Here is a 22,900-nt window from a genome sequence, read left to right as displayed (position 1 = left end):
CCCCATAACTCTACGAAAAATGATCACAGGTGAAATATTTTTCCGATTTAATCTCAGGACAGCAACACTTTTTGAATGAGTAAAAAATCTCATCAAAAATGGCTAGTTAAAAAGTCCAAATTTGTCTGAAGAAAAAAATCACCCCGAGCACGAAGATTCCGTTACTTTCGTTACGAAAGCCGAAACAACAATAGTTTGTGTTAAAATCCTTAGCATTGGCTGTACTTAATAGCTGGTTTTTGATCAAAATGAACACATTTTATCGCAACAATGTTTGCGTCGCAACATTGTTTGCGACTTAGGTTGGAAAAAAAGTTCATACTATAACACAAGTATTGCTTGTGTAATAACAATTTCAAGCATTTAAAATCTTTTTTTTTGAAAAAAATCTCAGAACAACTAACTTGCCAACGACAAGTTAATTTGAGACCTCGATTAACCTAAACCAACACTCTTTTTTGATTTATTTTTGAGTTTTAGAACTCAATAGAACGAAAGATAACAAATGAACGAACATAAATTGAGTTTTACAAATGATTTGAAATAATGGGTCTGAAACGAAAGACTTGCTTGTCATGTCCGTTTGATTAAAAGGAATCGTCCAACCCGCTCGTCGGTTCTTTACTGATAGACGCTGTTACGTACATGATAACGACCAACAAAAATAATGAATTTAATATTTTTGAAAAATTCTCTCATTTTTAAGCAACAAGCACAATCATGGTGGGGCTCGAACCACTGATCTTTTGACGTATAGACGGAGGAAGCACCGGCCGGCTACGATACCAAAACTGGACACACCTTGCGTACGAATTCACCCACATCCAAAATTCGCTTCGACTTCAATATATCCGATTAGGTTTATTCTCTATTACCAGCAAGGTTTTTCCTCTAAAAAAAAACTTTCACCCACCCTTTCTAGAGTGTGTCATTATGGGAAAAATATTGAGAAAAGATGTGAATTAACAAGTCACTTACAATCGCAAGTGACATTTGACCTATATTATTTGAGATCGCACCGAACACAATAATGAGCAAATTTGCCTCAATTAATCATAAATAAAGCATTAACGAACAGTATCAATTTGATTTAAAATTACGCATTTACTGTTCATCTAAGAAATTGATTAGAACTTCAGAAAATCAAGCTGTTTTTCTAGATTGAGAACCTTTATAAGAAATCAATTTTAAGCTCTGCGACTAAGTGTGCAAAGATTCAAACCCTTGCTAGCACGACGATGATTTGATTTACACCAGAAACTTCATAAAAGCTTAGTAGCGCAGGATTTTAGGTTGACTCAATTGACGGATAAACTCAACAAAGTGCAAAATATGTGCATATATTTTTTGTAAAACAGCTCATAATAAAAACAAATTTATGCGTACGCTGATCACAGAATTTATTAAATCTTTAAATCATGCTGTCCATAATTTGCCAAAAGAAACATCAACAAAAATCAGTTCTAAAAAATTTCAATTCCAGTTAGTTCCAAAAAGACTGATTTTTCGACGATTTGATTATACCGATTTATCAAAAAAAAATTAAATTTAAGGGATTAAGGATGCGCATCAGGCAGGAATAAATATTTACAAATATGAAAGCACTACAAAAATAGGTTGAAAATTGGTAAAAATAAGCGATCACTTTTACTGCATTTATTAACCCGACAGACGAGTCAAATCACATTTAAAGGATAGATGGAAAAAAGGCGCATAAAGCATAGAAAAAAGTTTTATCTAACTAACTTATCTGACAGCGCACAATTAAGTTGACCTTTCCGATTGACAGGAGTATTTGAACTATCAGGTCATCCTTTTGTATCGCCTCGGTTGAAACAGAACCAATACTGCGTGTTGTGAAATCATTTCTTTGATCACTCATTTCTTTGCAAAAGTTATATCAGTATAGCGACGATGCCGGTAGAATCGTCCGAAGAAATGATAGATATATTTGACCTTTGGGATGTTTTATTGCGCTACTTTCTGAGGTGAAGAAAAATTGGAGGACAGAGTTTGATCACGTAAGATAGAATTTGATCACGTGACAGGAATCATCTGACATCATCGTTGTAGTTTGCGTCGTCGTTGCTCGTGTAGTAGTCGTCTGAAACAGGGAACATAAAATCAAAATTGAGCATCAAAATTCATCTGTCTGATTATCATGTCTTTTGAACTGATCGTATTCATCACAAACCAATAATTTTAATCTATAGATCTAATCGCAACTTGTCATATAAGAATCAATAGTATTACGTCACAATTTTAATTCAAATATACCAAAGGTTACGGTCTAATGGTCTGTATAAATTGTCACTGTATAAATTGTCTACTGTCACAGTATAAATTGAAGATATACACCTAAAATTAAAATTGATCAGCTGGCTTTTTCGGGGCTATTCTTATGCGCGAAGGAGCGAATGCGCGAAAAGTCTCAGCCAATCAAACTGTCCAAGTCTGACTTATTTCTTCCGACTTTATGAGTAATGATTTCTGATTGGCTGACAAAATATTCGCGCATTCGGCCTTTCGCGCATGACGGATTCCCTCTTTTTTCATAATGAAGCATCTATGCTGGTGATAACATAGCAGTAATTACACAGAGGCGAAGCTGCACTTCGCATACACAAGCAAAAATATGACCGATACGATCATATTTTTGCTTGTGTACCGAGCCAATTAAGACGCATTAGCAGTACCAGTCAATTTGAAAAAAGAAATTTACCAAATAACATACCTCAATTTATAGAGCGGACGCATCACAGTTGAAATATCTTTCGAAATTTAAGCTCAGGTCAACAATACTTTTTGAATGATATTTTAAAAAAATCCCGTCAAAAATAGCTAGTTAAAAAGTCGAAATTTGTCTGAAAAAAAACCACCCCGAGCACAAATATTCCGTAACGAAAGTCGTAACAATTATAGTCTGCGTTAACATCCTTAGCATTGGCTGTACTTAATAGCTGGTTTTTGATCAAATTGAACAGATTTTATCGCAACAATATTTGCGTCGCAATAATGTTTGCGACTTAGGTTGGAAAAAAAAGATAGTTCATACTATAACACAAGCATTGCTTGTGTAATAACTTTAAAATCTAAAAGACACAAACAATGCATGTTTTTCTTTCATCACGACTCATTGACTTCAAACAAGGGTATCTTTGCGAATTCATATCAAAGGAAATACTAAAGACTTAATTTAATGTTTGTGGATAACAGAAAGAAGATTTTTACTTGATCCCAAAAATTCCGCCGCTCGAAATCGAGTATTTTACACGCACCGCTTGGTGATTTGAATCCAGATTGAATAAATGGAACTACGGTCAGCGCCTGACTATCAAAAGTCAAAGGTTTAATAACCACTATGTAATCGGTGCTCTTACTTGAAAGCTATACGTAGAGGCGAAGCTGCACTTTATGAACACAAGCAAGAAATTGGCAACCGATAGCTCTAAGGAGCCAAAAACAAAGTAAAACAAAAAAGGAAAAACCTTAAAGCTTTTTTGTTCTGGGCCCGAATCGAACTTCTGACCAAGATATTAGAGTCTCGCGTTCTCGCATCTGCACGACGGTCACTAGGGGCCCAGCTGAAAGCTGGAGAGACCTGTTTGATTATTTTAATATTGATTAGCGGATTCCATTGTCTAAAAAATACACACAATAAGTATATTGAACCTTTGTTCCAATGCCAAAAAACTTTTAAAAAAACTTTTCCTAAGTGTACAGCTCTTCCCCGAGACAAATTAAGGACCAGCCGCTTGGGCAGGGGAATTTCCTACAACCTGGTCTATCGATTAAACCCTTAATCCCAAATCTGGAATGGGTAGTTTTTGAAGAAATCGAAAAAGTTTGAAAAAATGGCCTAAAAATCGAAAAATTGACTATTCCTTAGTGTATAGCTCTTCCCCTAGACAAATTAGGGACGAGCCGTTTGTGTAGGGGGGGTTCCTACAACCTGGTCTATCGATTAAACCCTTAATCCCAAATCTCGACGGGTAGTTTTTGAGGAAATCGATAATTTCCGAAAAAGTAGGCAAAAAATCAAAAAAGTGACTTTTCCTAAGTCTATAGCTCCTCCCCTAAGCAAATTAGGGACCAGCCGCTTGTGCGGAGGAGTTTCCTACAACCTGGTCTATCGATTAAACCCTTAATTCCAAATCTGGATGGGTAGTTTTTGAGGAAATCGATAATTTCCGAAAAATAGGCAAAAAAATCAAAAAAGTGACTTTTCCTAAGTCTATAGCTCTTCACCTAAGCAAATTAGGGACCAGCCGCTTGTGCCTGGGAGTTTCCTACAACCTGGTCTATCGATTAAACCCTTAATCCCAAATCTGGACGGGTAGTTTATGAGGAAATCGAAAATTTCCGAAAAAATGGGCAAAAAGTGGAAAAAGTACCGAGTTGTGAAGCTTTTCTAAGACCGTAGGGGGTGGGGTAGGGTAAAAATTGCCCTAAATTTCATGCAGGCAGGTAGGTGAAACGCTACTGAATCCATTGGTACCACTTTTATGAGAATCTGACGGGTAGTTTTCTGGGAAAGCGAATTTTTCGAAAAAGCGTCTCAAAAAAAAAAAAAAAAACAGATCTCATCTGGAAAAAAAAAAACGTTTTCATAATACCTGTTTAATAAATCAAACAGGAATTTGAATATTTACCAACATAGTTACCAATAAAAGCGCTAAATTTCCTTTTACATTGCCAAGGCTATTCAGCAAAAGTACGACCAAATAAAATACAAGTAATTCAACGTGCCGAAATTGAACCTACGACCTTTAGATTAGGAGTGCCACATCCTCGCATCTGCGCCAAGGTTGCTTGAAAAAACTAAGGACCCAGCTAAAACTGGAGGTATCTGCTTAATAAATTTCAACAAAATGTTAAATTCAAATGTTAAAATTCGTTTTTTTTTTGAAAATATCAAAAATTTGACAAAAGTACGGAAAAAGCACTTTTGTAGGGTAGATCAATGCAATGGAACGTCTCAATTCGATTACTTTCCTAATTTCAGAGTTGACACGGCAGTTTTTAGCAAACTGAACAAAGTCCAAAATACCCCTAGATCTTGTCCTTTCGACAGAACTTTTAATCTGTTCTGGTGATGTAAATGTCGAGAAAATCAAAAGAATTCTAAAAAAACGAACAAAATTTGAAAAAGGGACTTTTGCTAAGTCCAACTTGTTTTTCTGCCAAAATTAGGGCCTAGTCGTCATGCAGAGAAAATTACTTGTGCATAAACTTTCGATTGAAATCATTATCACATATTTCACTGGGTTGTTTTCAAGAAAAGTTGAGAAAAAATCAAAAAAATTGATCAAAATGTCAAACTTTGAACTTCTCTTAAGTCAATAAACGATTGCTTACAAAAAAGAGGGATCCGTTTATGCAGGGGATACTCCTACAATTTGCTCTTCGATTGAACGTTTAATCTCAGATTTGGCACCGTAGTTAGAAAAAACCAAAAAGCTGCAAGAACAAACACATTTTGAAAAAATGGACATTTGCTATAACCAACATTAACTTTCTACATAAAATAGAGCGTAGCTGCTTATGCAGACAAAATTACTGCTTCATTTTCTTTTGATTGAATCCTTGTATCAAATTTGGCTGGGTAGTTTTAGAGAAAAGTCAAGTTTCCAAAAACGGTCAAAACTTCAAAATTAGACAATTTCTATGGCTAGAACTTTTTGTTCAAAAATTTGGGTGTAAAAGTTTTTGCAGTGAGGATTCCTAACACCAGTTTCTTTTATTGAACACTTGATCTCCGGTTTTTGGCAGGGTTATTTTCGTGAACAAAGACAAAGTTTCTTAGAACAAATAAAACCGACTTTTTTGAGGCCACAACGCATTAACTACAAAAACAAGGACGTAGCAGTTTATGCACAAAGATTCACATGAAATATTCTTCTGATCGAACTCTAAATTTCAAATTTAACAGGGCAATTTTTGAGAAAATACGAAAAAAAAACAGATCAAAAACTCCGCCATTGAAGTTTTCGAAGACCGTCGGGTAAAAAAGAAGACTATCAGAATAAGCGGCACACCCGGGAGTAGCCGATCTAGCATCGGTCTTTCCGCCATTTTTAGGTGCCACCAACGTTGGAAAAAAGTGACCTTGTACTATCACACTACGCTCCGGTGATTGTAATGTGCTCGTATTACAGTCCTTTTATCGCATAGAGATACCAATGAACCACCTTTGTGATGCTCTCTTGATGTATTGAAATAGCTGAATTTTGCTACCAAATAAATAAACACACGAAAACAAATATATTATTTTCTATCATTTAAAAAAAAACAGTTCAAAAATGACTTCCTCACCTAGTATGTGTTGGAGTGCTTCGAACGTGGGTCTTTTGTTGGCTTCTGGACGCCAGCAGTTGCTCATAATCTCGTAGGACTTAGGCTCGATGCAGTCCAACTTCGGCATCCGATATCCCTTCTCAACTTCACGTAACACGTCTGCATTGCTCATTCCTGAATACATGTAAATGGTATTTAAATGCAATAGAGAAAGAAGAAGACTCTTTTCCAGTTTCGCAAATCCGCATCGTAAAGACGCAAAAAAAAAGTATGAAAACTGTTCATACGGCAATTTCCATCATGGACAATTCAAATACCATTCGTAAAAATCGAAGGGTAAGCTGGAAGACCTTTGATATCAATCTGAAAAGCAAACTTAAAATGTACATAACTTCAAAAACAGATACTTCGGGTTCTTAAAAACCACTTGATACGTACTTGATTTACCCCTTTCATTTCTACGTAACTTCTAAATGAACGGTTTGAGTGAACAAAAAAGATAATATTTTAATATAGCCAAAGAGCCGTTTGAAAAGTTTTTACACTCCTCTAAAGGAAAAACGACTGCGAAAAATTCCGGCTATAAAAATTGAAGAGCTCAGCTTAGATTGCTTGAGAAGAAAAAATGCACTGTATATCAATCGGTGGTATAAAAAAACTGAAGGATAAAAAATCGATTATATAAACTAGCCGAAAACACGTAACTGTTACATAATATTTATATCACGATAAAATAACAGTTAAAGTCGTGCAAAATTTCATCCAAATGACGTAACATTCGGCTGGCTTATATACTCTGCGTATTTTAGGCTGTCTGATACTTCGACTGTCTTATACCTCGGATATGAGTGAGGAGTATTCACATTCAAATCAATCATTACAGTTAGCGTACCAGCATATGGCGTTCTTCCCTTGGTGCAGATTTCGTAGAACAGGATCCCGAAACTCCACACGTCTGACTTGGTCGTGAACACATTCTTAGTTGCAGCTTCAGGCGCTGTCCACTTAATGGGGAACTTGGCCCCCTGGTGCGCGTCATAGAGGTTCTCTTGCGTCATCTTCCTCGCAAGTCCGAAGTCTCCGATCTTGCAGGTGATTGGACGCTCTTTATGGACCAGCACGTTTCTGGCAGCCAGATCTCTGTGTACATATCCGTTGCGCTCCAGATACGCCATTCCCGAGGCTACGTTGCTTCCCATCATGATAAGATCTTTATAGACTAGTCTGCCTTCTGCCTCTAGAAATACGCAAAATTATTCGCAAAATGAATTTCGAAATTTCAGATGCAGTTAACAAAATAAGATAAAACTTATCTTCAACATGCCAAATTGTAGGCTGAATTCCAAATACTCTCATCTGAATCAAATTTCACAATCCAAATGGCGTCGATTTTTAAGCCTTACAACATCAATGATCATCGTCGCCTACACCTGATTCAAAGCTTGAACTAGATTCAGCTGTTGAAGGCTGAAGGACTGCATGTCTCACATGATTCTATTTATACAATTCAATTTTTGAAAACTCACCTAGTTCTCATGATTTTGGATTAAATGAAGACACTTCAACTAACTGTTTTAAGAGCTAATAAATTTGCTTTTGTATGATAATTTTCTTGAACATGAAAACGAAACTTACCTTTATTATAGCAAACTTTAAGAAAGAACAATACTGCTGATAGGAGATCGGATTGCTCTTCAACGACTCCGAGTGCCTACGAAATACTGTTGAAATTTGATTTTATGCAAAAATGAAGTTGCACTTTGCAAACAAGATCAAAAATTTTAATAAAAAACTTCAACTCGACATATACACACAAACACTAACTTTCTTTCTACACGCATTTTAAACGCATCCATACGCTATCCATGTTTAGTTTAAAAAAAGTGTTTTTCGTGTAATAACGCATTAATGTAGTTGTTGGAAAGTCAAACAACCAAAGGCATCCGCAAAATGTATTTCGAAAGAAAATTCATCACGTTAAAGCTTCTTGAATTGCAAGAATCTTCTATGATTGCCACTTATTTCGCAAAACCAACCCAATAAGAGAACATAGTCAATAGACAAATGGAAAAGAGTCAATGAACGCAAGAAAAACCGATTTTCTTTTTTTGATGAAATCTCAACTATCGAATTTCAAGGAAAAAAAATAGATGACCTTAAAGCTCTTCGAATTTTTGGACCAATTAATGATATTAACTTTTTTGATAAAATTAACCCAATTTGAGAAAATTGGATCAATAGTTTAATTATTCATTTCGCGGGGAAATTAGCTAAATTCCACATTCGAAACAAGAAATCAATAACGTTTTTCGTGACCTTTTCGATTTCGCCGTACGACAGTAGAGTTTGCCTTCCTTTTGAAAAGAAAATGAACTGAACTTGAAAAAAAATCAAGTCAAATCGCAAAAAAAAGTGAAACAGAAACTGAACAAAATTCAAGAAATTCAAGAAACAAAAAAAATCATCGCGACCTATATAAGAGTCTGAACTACAATCATCTGAACTAAAACTGGGTGAAAAGGAGACTTTTCAACTCCTGGGAAATCGATGAAAAAGAATGCTTTTTAAAAAAGCTCAAGTTTTTTCATGTCAGCTGCACTTTCGTAATTGGGAGAGTGATTTACCTTCTATTGAGGATTTGAATGGAGCTTGAAAAAATCAGTCAAACCACGAAAAATTCAAAAACGAAAATAAAATTGAACAATGAACGTAAATCAAAAGCTAAAATTCTTATTTTGTCGGTATATATGGAAATTAAAATCAACTTTCGAAACAAGAAGTCAAATTTTTCGTGACTTTTATATTTTGGCAGTTCGAGGGAGGAGTTTCCTTTCCTTTCCACAAATAGAATAGAAGTCGACTTATGAATACACAGAGGCGAAGCTGCGCTTCGCAAACACTAGCGAGAAGACGACAAAAAGCAGCTCTATAAAGTGCAATAAGAAAAAGTAGAAATATGCCTCGAATTAATAAAAATTCGGCTACGTCTTGGATTCAACCTAGAGATTATGTGTCTCGCACACTAACAATTACGCCACAAACACACCAGAGAACAGATGCCATGAAATTTCCAATGCTACAGATAGTGATTATAGCAAAAAGTGAAACCAAATAAATAAACACTTTTAATGAATACTTTTATTTCCGAGTTAGGTTAGAAAAAAAGAAGTTTCGTACTAAAACACTAACGCTCGCAAACTAGCCAGTGTAAATATCAAAATGGAGCCACAAAACTTATTTTAAAAAAAAACAAAAAAAACTAACACGAACTCGGAAAAATGGCCTTAGAGGTATTAAATTTCAAGAATAATTTATAATGAACCCTTTCTGATTAAATTAATTCAATTTCAGAAAACTGCAGCCACGTCCGTGGCAATAAAAACTTTCGTCTCTCATCCATCCTTTATGAAACATTCAAAGACGATATTTTTCAGGAATCTTAATTACGACTAAGAAAGCTTCAATAGAATAACACAAACGATGCCAAACGAAAGGTTTTTAAGACACCTGATTTCATTAAAAAAAACTGTTAGAGACAACTAGGTCGCGACACCTAGGTCACTACAAGCGACAAATATCACTACAGGTCACACCTGGGAACCGACAACAAGCGACAACTGGGTACAAAAAGCCTCTAGTTTGAGGCAGCCAGTGGGCGCGCTCTGCTGCAATAACCCGCTCTAATTTTCATATAGAGTCCTACCCTCTGTTGGTAAGCTTGCAACACACATCAGCCCGATTGTGATATAAATTCAAATACTACTAAATTCGAATCAAATACTATTATAGTTATAGTTGTCTTACACTAGTAATAAAAAGTTGATTCTACTCACTTTTGAAGAACTCTAGGAGATTTCCATGCTTGGCGAGTTCTGTCACGATAAGCAGAGGCTCTATGCACACCCCGTAGAGTGCCACTAGGTTCTTGTGTTGCAGCTTCTTCATAATATTCGACTCCCTTCTGAAGTCCTCTTTGTCCATTGTACCTAGAAAACAGTCCTCAATTTATAGTAATAAATTTAGTTTCAGGTCAGATACTTATTAAAGTACATAGCTTAAACATAGCCAACAGCCAGTTGGAAAAAGTCAATTTGAAATCAACGACTACAACAGAATTTAAAAGACTTGTCTCTCAATTGGTGCTCTAAATTTCGTGTCATTTATTTTGAAAAAATTCAGACTTCTTTTTGCTTAAATCTGAGATTTTCTTTGAATATTTTGGAAACTAATCAAAGCCTGAGGTGCTTCTCCTAAATTATTGCAAGTTAACAATTACTAAAGCAATTAATTTCTTCCAATAAGTGCTCCAAATCTCAAGCAAAACCGAAATTGAATCCACTAGATTAAAAACGAGCTAAAGTATTACAAAAACGGTTCATTTCTCGAAATTTTCCTTTTCGGCACTTTTAAATACCCCCACTTGCCAAACTAATTATTTTATTTCACTGGGAAACCTGAAAAATGAAATCCACTTTCAAAACTAAAACTCAATCACGTTTTTTGCGCCATTTTTGAATTCGCAAGTGGGTGGTCAGGACTATTTGCCCCAAGTCAATTGGCCCTATGCCAACTTGTGCTATACTAACTTGCCCTACATGGCAACTTGTCCTATGCCAACTTGCCCCACATGACATTTTGTCCTATGCCGTTTTGTCCCATACTTAACACTTTTACTTGATTCTTTGATGTTAAAATTGAGGACCAGCAAGTGCTAATGTAGACTGAACTCGTTCTGAGATAACAAAAGACTCTAATCAAAAATTACTGAAGCTGAGCCTAAAACAACCATAAATTTTGGTAATTACACGCCAAAATTTGACAATAATCCACAATTAGCGCCATTGAGTCAAAATGAAACACGGCTTTTCTTTCATTTTGCTTCATTGTTTACCATTTTCTTCCTAAAGATCCAATATAAAAACTATTGAGTCAACTTACATGGGGAATATCTCAACGAAATTAACAAACGCTCATTATTGACGGACATGATTTCACAAAAAAGCAAACGACAAAAACTACTGAGCACTGGAGATGCACAAGATACAGTTCACACAAATGCCGCATGCTCGGCGTCACAGCAGGAGATGAGCTCGTATCTACAAAAAATGAGCACAGCCACGATGTTAGACCTGGGAAAATTGAGTCAAACCAGATCATGCATCATATAAAAAAAGAGACCAGGCAGCAAATTGTACCTGTCAATAGTAGTATTATTGCCACTTGTCTCCAGGAAGTAACAGATGAGAAAGCAGTTCAATTATCCTTGCCCAGTCGTGCAGCAATAAACATAACTATTAGCAGCCAGAAACAGAACTTGATCACGTCCATGCCAATCATTAAAGACAGGCATTTCATAATTCCGACGGAAAATTCTGATTTTTGTTTATTCGACAATGGAGTAAGGGATCGTGAGCGAATTTTGATTTGCGGTGATCGAGCTAATGTTCAAGCCCTTCGAGTTCACAATTCTCTTTGGCTTTGCGACGGTACATTTAAAATTTGCCCAATGCAATTTTACCAGCTTTATACCCTACGCATTCAAATCGGTGGATTTTTTCCACCATGCCTTTATGCTCTACTGCCAAACAAAACTGAGCAGACGTATTCAAAATTACTGAAAGCCATCTCCTTTGTCTATGTTAACGCGCAACCATCGAGGATCCTTCTAGATTTTCAACGAGCTGCCGTAAATGCTTTTACAAGTGCGTTTCCAGAGTCTTCAATCAATGGCTGTTACTTTCACCTCTGCCAGGCCTTTTTCCGCAAAGTTAACGAGCTTGGTTTAAAGAAAGTCTATGAAAACAACTGCGAGGTGAGCTTGACTGCGTTTATTATCCGCTCTCAGTTTTGTTCAAACTGATTTAGTGGAGCGATCGTTCGAGAGCGTCATAGAGGAGATTGAGCATGTAGTGGACCGATTAGATCTTGAGCAAAACCTCTCAGATAAAATTGCCTGAAATGATAACTTGCCTCATAATTTCAGAGAAGTTATATAAAAGGCGAAACAATAGGGCGAAACAGCAGGCAACCGTTATACCCTAAGAGTCTCTGGAAACATTCCCAAGAAGCAGCGGAAGGCTTGATACGAACGACAGACGCCGTTGAAAATTGGCATCTGGGAGCGACAGCATTATTTCAAGGGAGCCACCCAAGCCTCTACACTCCTGAATAAGATTCAAATGGACTCAACAAATCAGAAATTCGACATTTTGAAGGCTATGGGGGGAACGCATAATCAAGGGCGAAGAAATATGGGGATATTCATGCAAAAATCCAAAACATTTCTAGTAATTTCAACAAAGACCATGTTGTTGGCTATTTAAATGCTCTAGCTCATTTAACTCTTTCGTAATTTTTAAATTGTCGGCATAATTTCTACTTAATTGTCGGCATTGTTAAACGATTTTTAAAAAATCACCACTTTTTTGAACTTATACCCATCCTACAGGGTCCAAATTTTGAGACGTGATAAAGGCCAATACTGCGAAAATTTTGCTTTTTCCCTCACCCCGCCCCATATACTGAGTAACCCAGCATAGAGGGGTTTTAGGGGCTAGGCAGTACCTGCGGTTTTCCATTTCATCAATTTCAAACTAAAATTTTTTGATTTCAAGTTTTAACTCTTGTCTTGTTGATAAAGAGTGTTGTGCACTTTTAACTATGCTATAGGAGCTTACAAGAGCAGCAACCAATCTTTTGAAAAGTTTAACTCCACATGAAAATTGAATTGAACTTTTGCCGCTTTCATTTTGTTCATGCATGCTTTGAACTGATTTTGATTCAGCACATATAATGATTCCGCATTTTGTTTCAAGCTTAATTGTTCAATAAAAAAATCTTTTATCTTTATGCCGACATCAATTTGTACGAGGGTATCAAAGAATCTGGTGCAAGTTTCATTTTTTTATTATCTGGGACAAGATGGCATTGGACAAGTTGTCATCTGGGGCAAGTTAGAATCGGACAAGTTGGGCTGGGACAAGTTGAATTGAAGCAAAATGACATGTAATTGTAATTGGAGTGTGATATACTTTCCGTTAAGCAAATAATTTTAAGTTTAACTTGAAAACAAATCAAAAGTCGACAGACAAAAAATTAAATTTAAGCTTGAACAACTTCCAGAAAAAAATCACCACGAACTAAATAAGTGTCTTCATTTCGCTCATTGACACTTCATAAATTTCACGTTTTACTTTCAATTGGAATAGTGCAAAGAAACATCAAGCCCGTCGCGTCATATCATCATTAAAAATTATCAATAGATGAAGATTTAAATTTTATTTACGTGTTGATGATGCCAAAAATGTCTTGTTGAACTTCACTCATGTTTAAAAAACTTTATTTTTTCTTCTTTTCAGATTAGCTGAAACAATCATTTTATTATTGAACGACAAAGAAACTTCACTACATGGCATAAAACAGTAATAAAAATATAAGAAGCTAACTACAGTTCACATTGTCCTAATGGCATGGAAAACTTGGTTCATTATTCATGCTAATACGCGTTTCGAAAGCATAAGCCTTCTAAGCCTAGCAAATTTAATTGATCTTTGACAGTTTGATACAAAACCGACGATTATAAACCAATTGCTTGGTTAGATACATGTAGAAATCGGAGGATTTTCTGTGTTGATATAAATTAAATACGAGCAGTTGGACTAGGTTATAGGGATCAAAAAGCTTTGCAAACTGATTATGTTTTCAAAACATTTACTTAAAAATTGGCTCAATGTCTGCCAAATTGCAATGAAAGCTCAGTCTTTAAAAATGATCTCTCTCAGCATAGTTGATCTTATTAAAATTTACTTGAATTGAGACAATTTTCAAACTTGCAGCTCATGTAAATAATAACCCTACCTTGTTTTAGAGTCTTAATAGCCACTTCTTTATTGCCGTTCCAGGAACCTCTGAACACCTCTCCGAACTGTCCGGATCCCAGCTTGGTTCCGAACTGGAGATCCTTCAGCGATATCACCCAATTCACCTCATGCGATTTCGACAGACTCTGAAGAGTCCTTACTGGACCCTCATTTTGCTCTATTGAAGCCACTAGCTTCACACATAGACCATCGCAGTGCTGCTTGTAGTGTTCTACGAGTTGGACTAGGTTAGGGAAGGTGCTCCTCTTGGCTATAAAGAGCATGCCTTCGTCGTTCATTCGGATCCGGTAGTGCTTCACCTCTGAGTTGTCTTTGACGCTTAGAGAAAACTCGTTGCTCCTTGACTCGGCAGGTCTGACTAAGAAGGTGCCTTTGGCACACTCTCGTAGCATGCATTCGGCTGATAGACGCGTTATTTCTTCCATGAACCATCTAAGCAAAAAAAAATAACTCAAAACATTACAAAACTCTCAATAAATTTGCCGTTTTCTTTTTGAACATCAATTTAAGATAACCATCCTTCAAAAAGAGAAGACACTCTTGAGCATCCTTATTTGATATGGCGATAATTTTACGGGAGGTTTGGAAAACTTGTTGAAAACGTCAATTTCAGTTCAGATGTGGATTACAAAAAGGCTATAAAAAACAACTTTGTTCACATCTGCAAAAACTGTGTAGTCTTATTTAAACAAACAGGGCATGTTGTTTCAGATTTCATTTTTCCCTGGATGGCATGTTTTATGTTGCCAATAAAGCACATTGAAAGAAAGCACACTGAGGCAAAGCAAGTCATGTGCTCCAAAAAAAAGACATTTTGCCAAGATTATAAAGGTCGATTTTCAAGTGGGGAAAATTATAACCACTTGCTTGAAAATGAATAGCGAAAAATTATGTAAAAAGTATCAATTAAGCAAATTACGACCAATGCAAAAGCTAACAAAGCATGTATTTTCTCTAACCAAAGCCTGTATTCTCTCTACCAAAGCTATGTGCTAGCAATATAAATAATGATAAAATATTCGGGGGAGGGGGAGGTGATGATAACTTGTTGGTGAATTTGAGTAAAATTTTAAGCCAATCAGATCAAAGCATTTTACACGCAGCGCTTAGCAAACTTAATTAAAATTGAAGGCTGGGGTGGAGGATCTTAACTTTTCTGGCTGGGGGGGGAAGGGGGTTGGGGTGTCATCTTGATCTTCAATTTTATGTAGGGGTAGATGATCTCACTTTTTCTGGTTATGGGGGTAGGGGGGGGGGGGGGGGGGTGTCATGTTGATGCTCAATTTAATATGTATACTCTACTCACGGCTCTGCTCTGTGGGATCTGTATGACTCTACATAATTGGAGGGTATGTATCCTCTCTTGCCATTGGCTTTATGTGTGGCCATCCACCACTCCCCCATCGTACTCTCCACTTCCAACAGATCTCCCTTCCTGTAAAACACACACACAAGCGAACCTCAACATTACATCAGGTAATTTAGACCACAAGTGGACATCGTCTTTGTCCTTAGTCTATCACCTCCAATAATATTCATGAAATATACTTAATGAAATATTTACCAAAAAATACATTTATATTGTTCTCCTTAAACGGTAAATGACAATCAATTAAAAAATCAAAGAACACTTTAAATATACACTATTTTTTAATTGATTGTAATTTACCGTTTATGGGAAAAAAAATTTTTTTTATTGCTGTATCAGTGTATCGTGTATCTGTATCAACTATCTGTGAGTATTTGTGTGAATTGTTGGCTAATCTCATTCATATTCCTACGTTACAAGCCTATCACACTCAAATAATCTATCTCCTGGCAGATTTAATATCGCAGATTAAGCAAAATTCAATTTACATGTAACTCCTAGCACTGCGTTTTTATTCTGCTAGCAAAGACTTGACTATTAATGCCGGATAAAAATGACTTAGAAAGTAGAGTAAAATTCACTAAAAAACTTTTTATTGGAAATGAGATATGATATATAATTTACTGTGGCATTTTGCCTTTAGTCTCGCGATGAGAGAAATTGAGAAACGGTATTGAGGTTGATTGTGGCGATGTGCCTATAGACTCAATGTGATTAATATTGAAAAGAATGATTTTAGTAAATTTCAGTTCGCTTTTATAGCGTAATTTTTGGATTTCAACAATTTCGTCTTGTTATTTTGTTCTAGAAAGTTCTTCAGCCAATGAAGTTTCAACAACTGGTGATCTCTCGTCACGAGGAGTTATATTTAGATTTACCTGCTATTTCAGCTAAATGATAAAAAATGGAATAAAAAGGGTAGAAATGAAAAGCAATTTTCCAATTTTTAATAAAAATCATGTTTCTATTTCAATTGGAAATCAGAAAATTCCCAAGATAATTGCTGCACGAACAAAAAAGTAACCAATTTGAGCTTAATAGTTAGTGTGATAATTTTTTGAATTGTTTTCGTCTTTTTTCTATGCTCCGTGAAGACGCTAACTTCGGCTTCATTAAATGATTATTCAAATCTTTATGAACGTAAAAGTGTAACATTTATTGGCTTAACGCTCCTTCAGGAAATTTTTATGACGCCAAAAAATATTCAGAAAAATCGGATACTTCAAACCACTTTTCTCAACACTATCAAAATTTCTGCTGGATTTTTAATATCCAAAATCCAACCCACTCACTAAACATAAACTCACTTGAATGGCAGGTCGTCGTCTGTTTGACAAGTGTAGTCAAACATGGCAATGAAAACATTCTTGTTAGTCCTGGAGGGCGAATCTCGGTTGTTCATCCCTGGAGTCCCTGACGGCATGCCTCCTTGATGACCATGAACAGTTCCTCCAGACGACCTCACACTTCCCCCACCCGTGCTGCTTTTGTGCTGGGATCCTGCTGTTCCTAAACAACCACTACTCATTCTGATACAAATTCTCAAGCGTCATGATAGGCCACTGAGGTTTTGAGTTAGGTTCGGGAAAAGCCCTTTTAACGATGTTTTCGATTGATACTAGAGTTCACATTGAAATGGATTGTACAATTATTTCCACTTTGGTCACGGTTGGAGGGATCCCTCAAGGTGAGAACGGCTACAGCCAAATGGATGACACCGATCTCTCCCCATGGAAGCAAGGACTAAGATAGTAAGGAGGAGATAAATCCGACTCAACTAAGAAAACTAGAATTCAATTCGTTCATAAGCATTGGAAGTAGCGAACCTTGTCGGTGCTGGGTGGCGGTTGCACTGTTGATTGTGCTTCCATTGTTCATGACGAATGTGTTGGCTGGACTGTTGGTTCCTCCCGGCATAGGCGCCAGTGACACGCCCGAATGGACCAGAGGCGGATTGGGGCCAGTTTTTCCCGGCTGCTAAACAGACTAATCTTTCAGAATTTTGCATTGCATGTTTGATTCGTAAATTTAACGACTATTTACAACAATCAAGGACATTTGAATGCAACTGAAACAAGGATAGCCAGTGGCTGTGCAAGTAGCACAGAATGTTCCGACCACATTCATAGAAGAACTACAAAAAAGTATATATTTTTTTCTTTCAATTAGTGTCGTTCTTTGTGGATGGTAGACGCGAGATATATACAAACGCATTTAAAGCTAGTAAATTAGGTATAATTCTTAACTGTTGTCTTCAAACAATGAATAACAAACAAAACACGATAATTTTTTTTTTCAGAACATTTTGAATGCCAAGGAAGAGCAAAATGAAGCTCCCAAAACTAGTTTTCCTTTAAGAAAAATCAAATTTATTCAGCCTAACTGACCAATTTGAATATAATGAACGTTACTCGATTGCTTTCAAATTGGTTTTGCTTGACACTAGAGCAACTTTTTGCGAGTTTTAAATATCGTTCGACTCACGACTGAAAGGGCTTTAATTTGATATATCACTCGACCCATTCCGATGAATATTTGTGGTATCTGATTTTGCGTGGAAAAAAAAGAAATAAAAAACAAAAACACAACCGAAGACAAAGTTGCTCCCATTTTCAATTATCCGAAAAAATGGTACCGCGACAACTCGCAAAAATTAAGGGAAGCGACGGCTCTTGTCTAGTCCCATTTCATCTTTTCTGAATTTCAATTCACAAAAAAACTACTTCTAATAAGTTTTAATCTTTTAAACCCAATTTAAATACTAAAGCGTTAAAAAGTGAAAAAAAACTATACAACTTTTATTACATGCAAAATACCACATGAACAAAGTTTGAACAATTTTATTTGGTACTTTTACGAGGGGTTGAGAAAATGGAAAAGAGCCAAAACGACAACTCGCAAGGTTTGAAAAATACTTATAGATTTCAAAAGGTCGGTTTGAGGTCTCCAGTGGGCTATAACCAGCTCTAAATTTAGTACACAGGAGCAAAACTGCACTTAATAAACAAAAAAAAATAAAAGCTTCAAGTATGTAAACGGAAAAAGGTAAAACAATAAAAAAAAAACCTACGGGAATCGAACCAACGCCATTGACCAACGACTGCTTTGGAGTCTACTGCCTTGACTATCAGCGCATGCTGCCATCCAACTACCAGCCAGGAATATAACAGCTACTAAATTTGGCAATTTTGAGTTAGTGGCACTAATTTAGGCGACTTGGGTAGAAAAAGTAGATTAGTTAAACAATAACAGCGTTTGCTTGTTCAACAATGTCCTAACCTCTATTGGCAACCTCGCATTACGTTGGCGCGAATGTGGCGGTGAGTACGCTACGTTTTTGTCGTATCACGAAAAAAGTAGCTATAAAGCAGCTCGCTTTGAATCCGTAATAATTTTCAAATACATTTCAAAAAAATTATATTACAAAGAACAAACCTTGCTCGCAACGAAGCCAAAAAATGCAAAACTAACCGAAACACAAAGACGATAAAAATTAATTTAGCCTAAGAATTAGAGACTAAAAAATTAATTTAGCCTAAGAATTAGAGACTAAAGATACCCCGTCGAATAAAAAAAAATAATTTCAAAATTTTAAAAAAAAGGTTTAAACACAGAAGCGAAGCGGAGCTTCGCACCACTTGCGATAAAACACAAGCAAAACCAAACATAAAAAATAGGTGACACAAACTTTCATATGTGTCGATAGAAGTTCATTGCAGGCAAACAATCCAGATACTAGAATTTTAAACCAGCAACAACGGAATAAAATTTACGAAAAAAAACAAAGCCGACAATCTTTGAGCAGACACAAGTTGAGCCGAAAAAAATATGATTTGATAAAAAAAAAAGTTTAAAGTCCCACCATAAACAACAATGGACAACACTCAAATCAAAATTTAAAAGAGCTTTAAGCATAGAGGCGAAGCGGAGCTCCGCACCACTTGCTATACAACACAAACATAAAGAAAAACTAGAAAACTAGGTGACAGAAACTTTCATGTGTCGAATAAAAAAAAATAATTTCAAAATTTTAAAAAAAAGGTTTAAACACAGAAGCGAAGCGGAGCTTCGCACCACTTGCGATAAAACACAAGCAAAACCAAACATAAAAAATAGGTGACACAAACTTTCATATGTGTCGATAGAAGTTCATTGCAGGCAAACATTCCAGATCCTAGAATTTTAAATCAGCAACAACGGAATAAAATTTACGAAAAGAAACAAAGCCGACAATCTTTGAGCAGACACAAGTTGAGCCGAAAACAATATTACTGTATAATAAAAAAGAATGAGGTCCCACCTTAAACAACAATGGACAACACTTGCACTTGCAACTATAATGACATTTGTTTACAGCAGAAGAAAAATATGTGATAAGACAGGCAATTCAACAGTCTTTGAGCTGAAGCCACTTGAACCGGAAAAAAGTGACTTTGATTTTTTTAAATGTTTCAAGTCCCGCTTGAAAATAGAATGAACATCACTTGCTCTTGAAGTTACAATGAAAGTTGCTTGCAGCAAAAAAAAGTGATGTGGCAACTAAGACGATAATCTTTGAGCAGACACCAACTGAAACGAGAAAAAAAATTTATGCCCCCCCCCCTGAAATTAGTCTTTCAAGTCCCCCCCCCCCCCGCTGAAATTAGAATGAACAACACTTGCAATTGTAACTACAATGAAAATTGTCTTCAGCACAAGCAAAATCCGTTGTGGTAATTTAGCCGACAAAACTATAGCGAACAAACGAAAAACCAACCGTTCATTTTTTTCTCTGATTTTTTTTTTCAATTTCCTTGATACTGAAAAAAAAACCAGTCTGACCGGGACTCGAACTGCTGACCTTAGGGTACAAAGGCAACTGATTTACCTCCAGGCCAAGGGGAAGCAACCTGAAAGGTGTTAGAAGTGAAATAAATCAGCTGCATAGTCAGCAAGAGATTCAACTGATTTTGTTTAACTAGTTGTTAACTAGAAAAAAAAGTCTTAATTCCAGTTTGATAACGCTTGCTGATTGCAAGCGTAAAAATCGCAAGCGTAAAAAACATATCTGCCCGAGGTTAAAAAAAACAGCATAGAGACAAAATTGGATTGAGACTTGATAAGACGACCGTTGAGCTGAAAAAAAAACTAGTGCAAGAACTGAAAGAAACAGCAAAAACGAGCTTTAAAATAGGCCAGAAAAAGTTTTAAAAAAATACGTAAATGATCTTAGAAAAACGAACATCCATTCAACAAATTTAGACTCTAAAGTAGAGTTGAGTTATTAGTCCTTGCTTTCCACAAAACACAAGCCACCAATAAAGCAGATAAAACATGTGTGCTTAAAATACAAGCGGATAAAACACATCAGCAGTACTCAGTTTACAGGAACGAGTAGTCTATAATCCAATTTGATACTGTTTGCTAAAAACAAGCGTCTAGATTCGAAGTAAATTATGGTTTAAGCTTTTCAGAGTGATCATTTTCAAGAGAAAAATTCAGATGGACACCGTGTTCTCATATTGCTTCAAAAAAAATTTTTTTTGAAACCTCTACCCGCCGATCAAAAGACTAAATTGGTGGATCAGAATATAAGACAGACTAATGACGTCAATCAGCTAAATAAACAGGCACCTCAAAGCACAAATTTTTCAATTCACTTTTACAATGATGAACAAGTTTTAATATAATAATCTTACCCTATATTTATTATAATTTATATTTTTGACCTAACAAATAAAATCGTATTGAAACAAAACCTCAATTTTTTCTGCTTTCTATGCTCTCATTAGCGCCCTCATAAATTAGACATTCACATACTCAGTAAATTCGAACGTCAAAACTTACGGGATTAGGAGTGTATTGATTCGGTTGATTTGGTCGACCCTGATTCAGGCCAGACACCATTGTAGGATTATTAGCTCCTGGTAAGCTATTTCTAGCTTGCTGATTATTAACCCAGTTTGGTTGCAACTGTTGGTGAGGCGCGGCTACAGGCATTCCACCTTGCTGTATTACCATGCCTGTATGCCCCATTATAGGGGTGTGCGTAGTTGAACCCATGGCAGCTTGCTGCACATATCTGTTCGACCCGTTCTTGCTCAAACAAGAACCCATTCATCTGAAACACAGCAGCAGCAAATTAGGGCTCGAACTGTTTTTGAAAAAGGATCCTTCATCGCAAGAACTTATTGTATTAAATCTGTCGCTTTTTATAGATCCGATATGCCGAAACTCTCGAAGCGACCAACAAAATGGAGATTTGAACTGATTTAACCGGAACAATAGCAACTTGAAGGCGTCTGTTTTTATTTGAGGTGCCTGCAAGGACAATGACTAGACAGAACGTTGAGTTCGATGTATCAATTTGGTGCGATGTATCATTGGGTGCGATTGTGCGGCGAACAACTGCCGCAGCAAGACGTACATATGAAGATACAATGAAGGGGCCAGGACCCCATGTGAAAAGTATAAAAGAAGTCAATTAAATTGAACAAGAAATAAAAAGGTCACGTAGACGTTAGCCGTAACATTCGCCCGGAAGATACATATCGACGGAAAATAAAACTAAGTCCTAAGACGACTGGCTAACGTCTAAACAGAGCTTTATATGCTTTTCACCGTCTCTACCAAGCCAGTACTTTGGTGGTCTTTCTAACAGCGGGTCTACAAAAACGTTACTGTTCTCCGGCTTCGACCAGAACGCTCAAATTAACTTACTTACATGCAAACTTAGTGAGCTCATGGCTGGGTCTCAGTGTCCCCAGACCACGAGGTCACTCCTAAAAACAGGGCTACTACTATTTGTCATATTATTATTGTTTTGTTCAGTAGATAAAAATCATCATTCCCATCGAAAATGGATCAACCCTTTCCCCCAACTCCTAGCTTCTCATCCTAATGAGAGAAAAGAATGGTAAATTACCTTGTCTGAACAGTAACAGGAAAACAGTAAGAGGATGACGTACAAAACGGGTGGAAGCAGGAAACCGCGTCGGGAAGGATTAATTAAACAGGTTGTCATTAAAATTAAAATCAGTGCATATAAAATATTTAGGTTTCCTGGTGCCACGGATACACAACAAGATGCTTTTCATTAAAGAAAAATTTATGCGAATGCGTAGCCACTTTATGGCTTCAGATTGGGTAGCATTTCTTTTGATGGCAATTAAAAAGGCTAGTTGGGATAGCATCTTGTAGGTAAGAGGGGAGGCGCCGCCCAGACTGCTGAAAACTAATGGTGTAAATGAGCCGTTTTCGATGTTCAAAATACGTTGCTGGTACATATTGATCTTTTCGCGTTCATGTCTACGATAAATCTGCGCGAGTTCGCCAGCATTGCTACGGGCTAGAGGATTAAAAACTCTAACATCAA

At 36.4% G+C, this 22,900-nt stretch overlaps 1 protein-coding gene across 1 annotated transcript; it reads right to left on the bottom strand.

Annotated features, from left to right (window-relative positions):
• Positions 1 to 943: 943 nt before the first annotated feature.
• LOC134842066 (tyrosine-protein kinase SRK2-like) lies at positions 944 to 21,642 on the bottom strand. The gene is made up of 10 exons (XM_063858222.1): positions 21,373 to 21,642; positions 21,225 to 21,254; positions 17,373 to 17,520; positions 16,854 to 17,055; positions 15,484 to 15,612; positions 14,155 to 14,609; positions 10,131 to 10,283; positions 7,190 to 7,534; positions 6,316 to 6,471; positions 944 to 2,104 (listed from the first exon to the last, which is right to left on the bottom strand). The coding sequence occupies exons 1-10, from the start codon at positions 21,640 to 21,642 to the stop codon at positions 2,052 to 2,054; spliced, it is 1,941 nt and encodes a 646-aa protein (XP_063714292.1). The 3' UTR covers positions 944 to 2,051.
• Positions 21,643 to 22,900: the final 1,258 nt, after the last annotated feature.

The sequence above is a fragment of the Symsagittifera roscoffensis genome, chromosome 3 (genome assembly GCF_963678635.1).
Source record: "Symsagittifera roscoffensis chromosome 3, txSymRosc1.1, whole genome shotgun sequence".
NCBI classification, from domain to species: Eukaryota; Metazoa; Xenacoelomorpha; order Acoela; family Convolutidae; genus Symsagittifera; species Symsagittifera roscoffensis.
This window is presented reverse-complemented; position numbering and strand designations above follow the sequence as displayed.

Excerpts from the sequence above, each read along its gene's own strand:
- LOC134842066 (XM_063858222.1), bottom strand. The coding sequence starts at position 21,642 with ATGGGTTCTTGTTTGAGCAAGAACGGGTCGAACAGATATGTGCAGCAA. Across the intron at positions 14,610-15,483 it reads AGATCCCACAGAGCAGAGCC|ATGGTTCATGGAAGAAATAA; the intron begins GTGAGTAGAGTA and ends TTTTTTGCTTAG. Across the intron at positions 7,535-10,130 it reads TCTCCTAGAGTTCTTCAAAA|AGGCAGAAGGCAGACTAGTC; the intron begins GTGAGTAGAATC and ends GCGTATTTCTAG.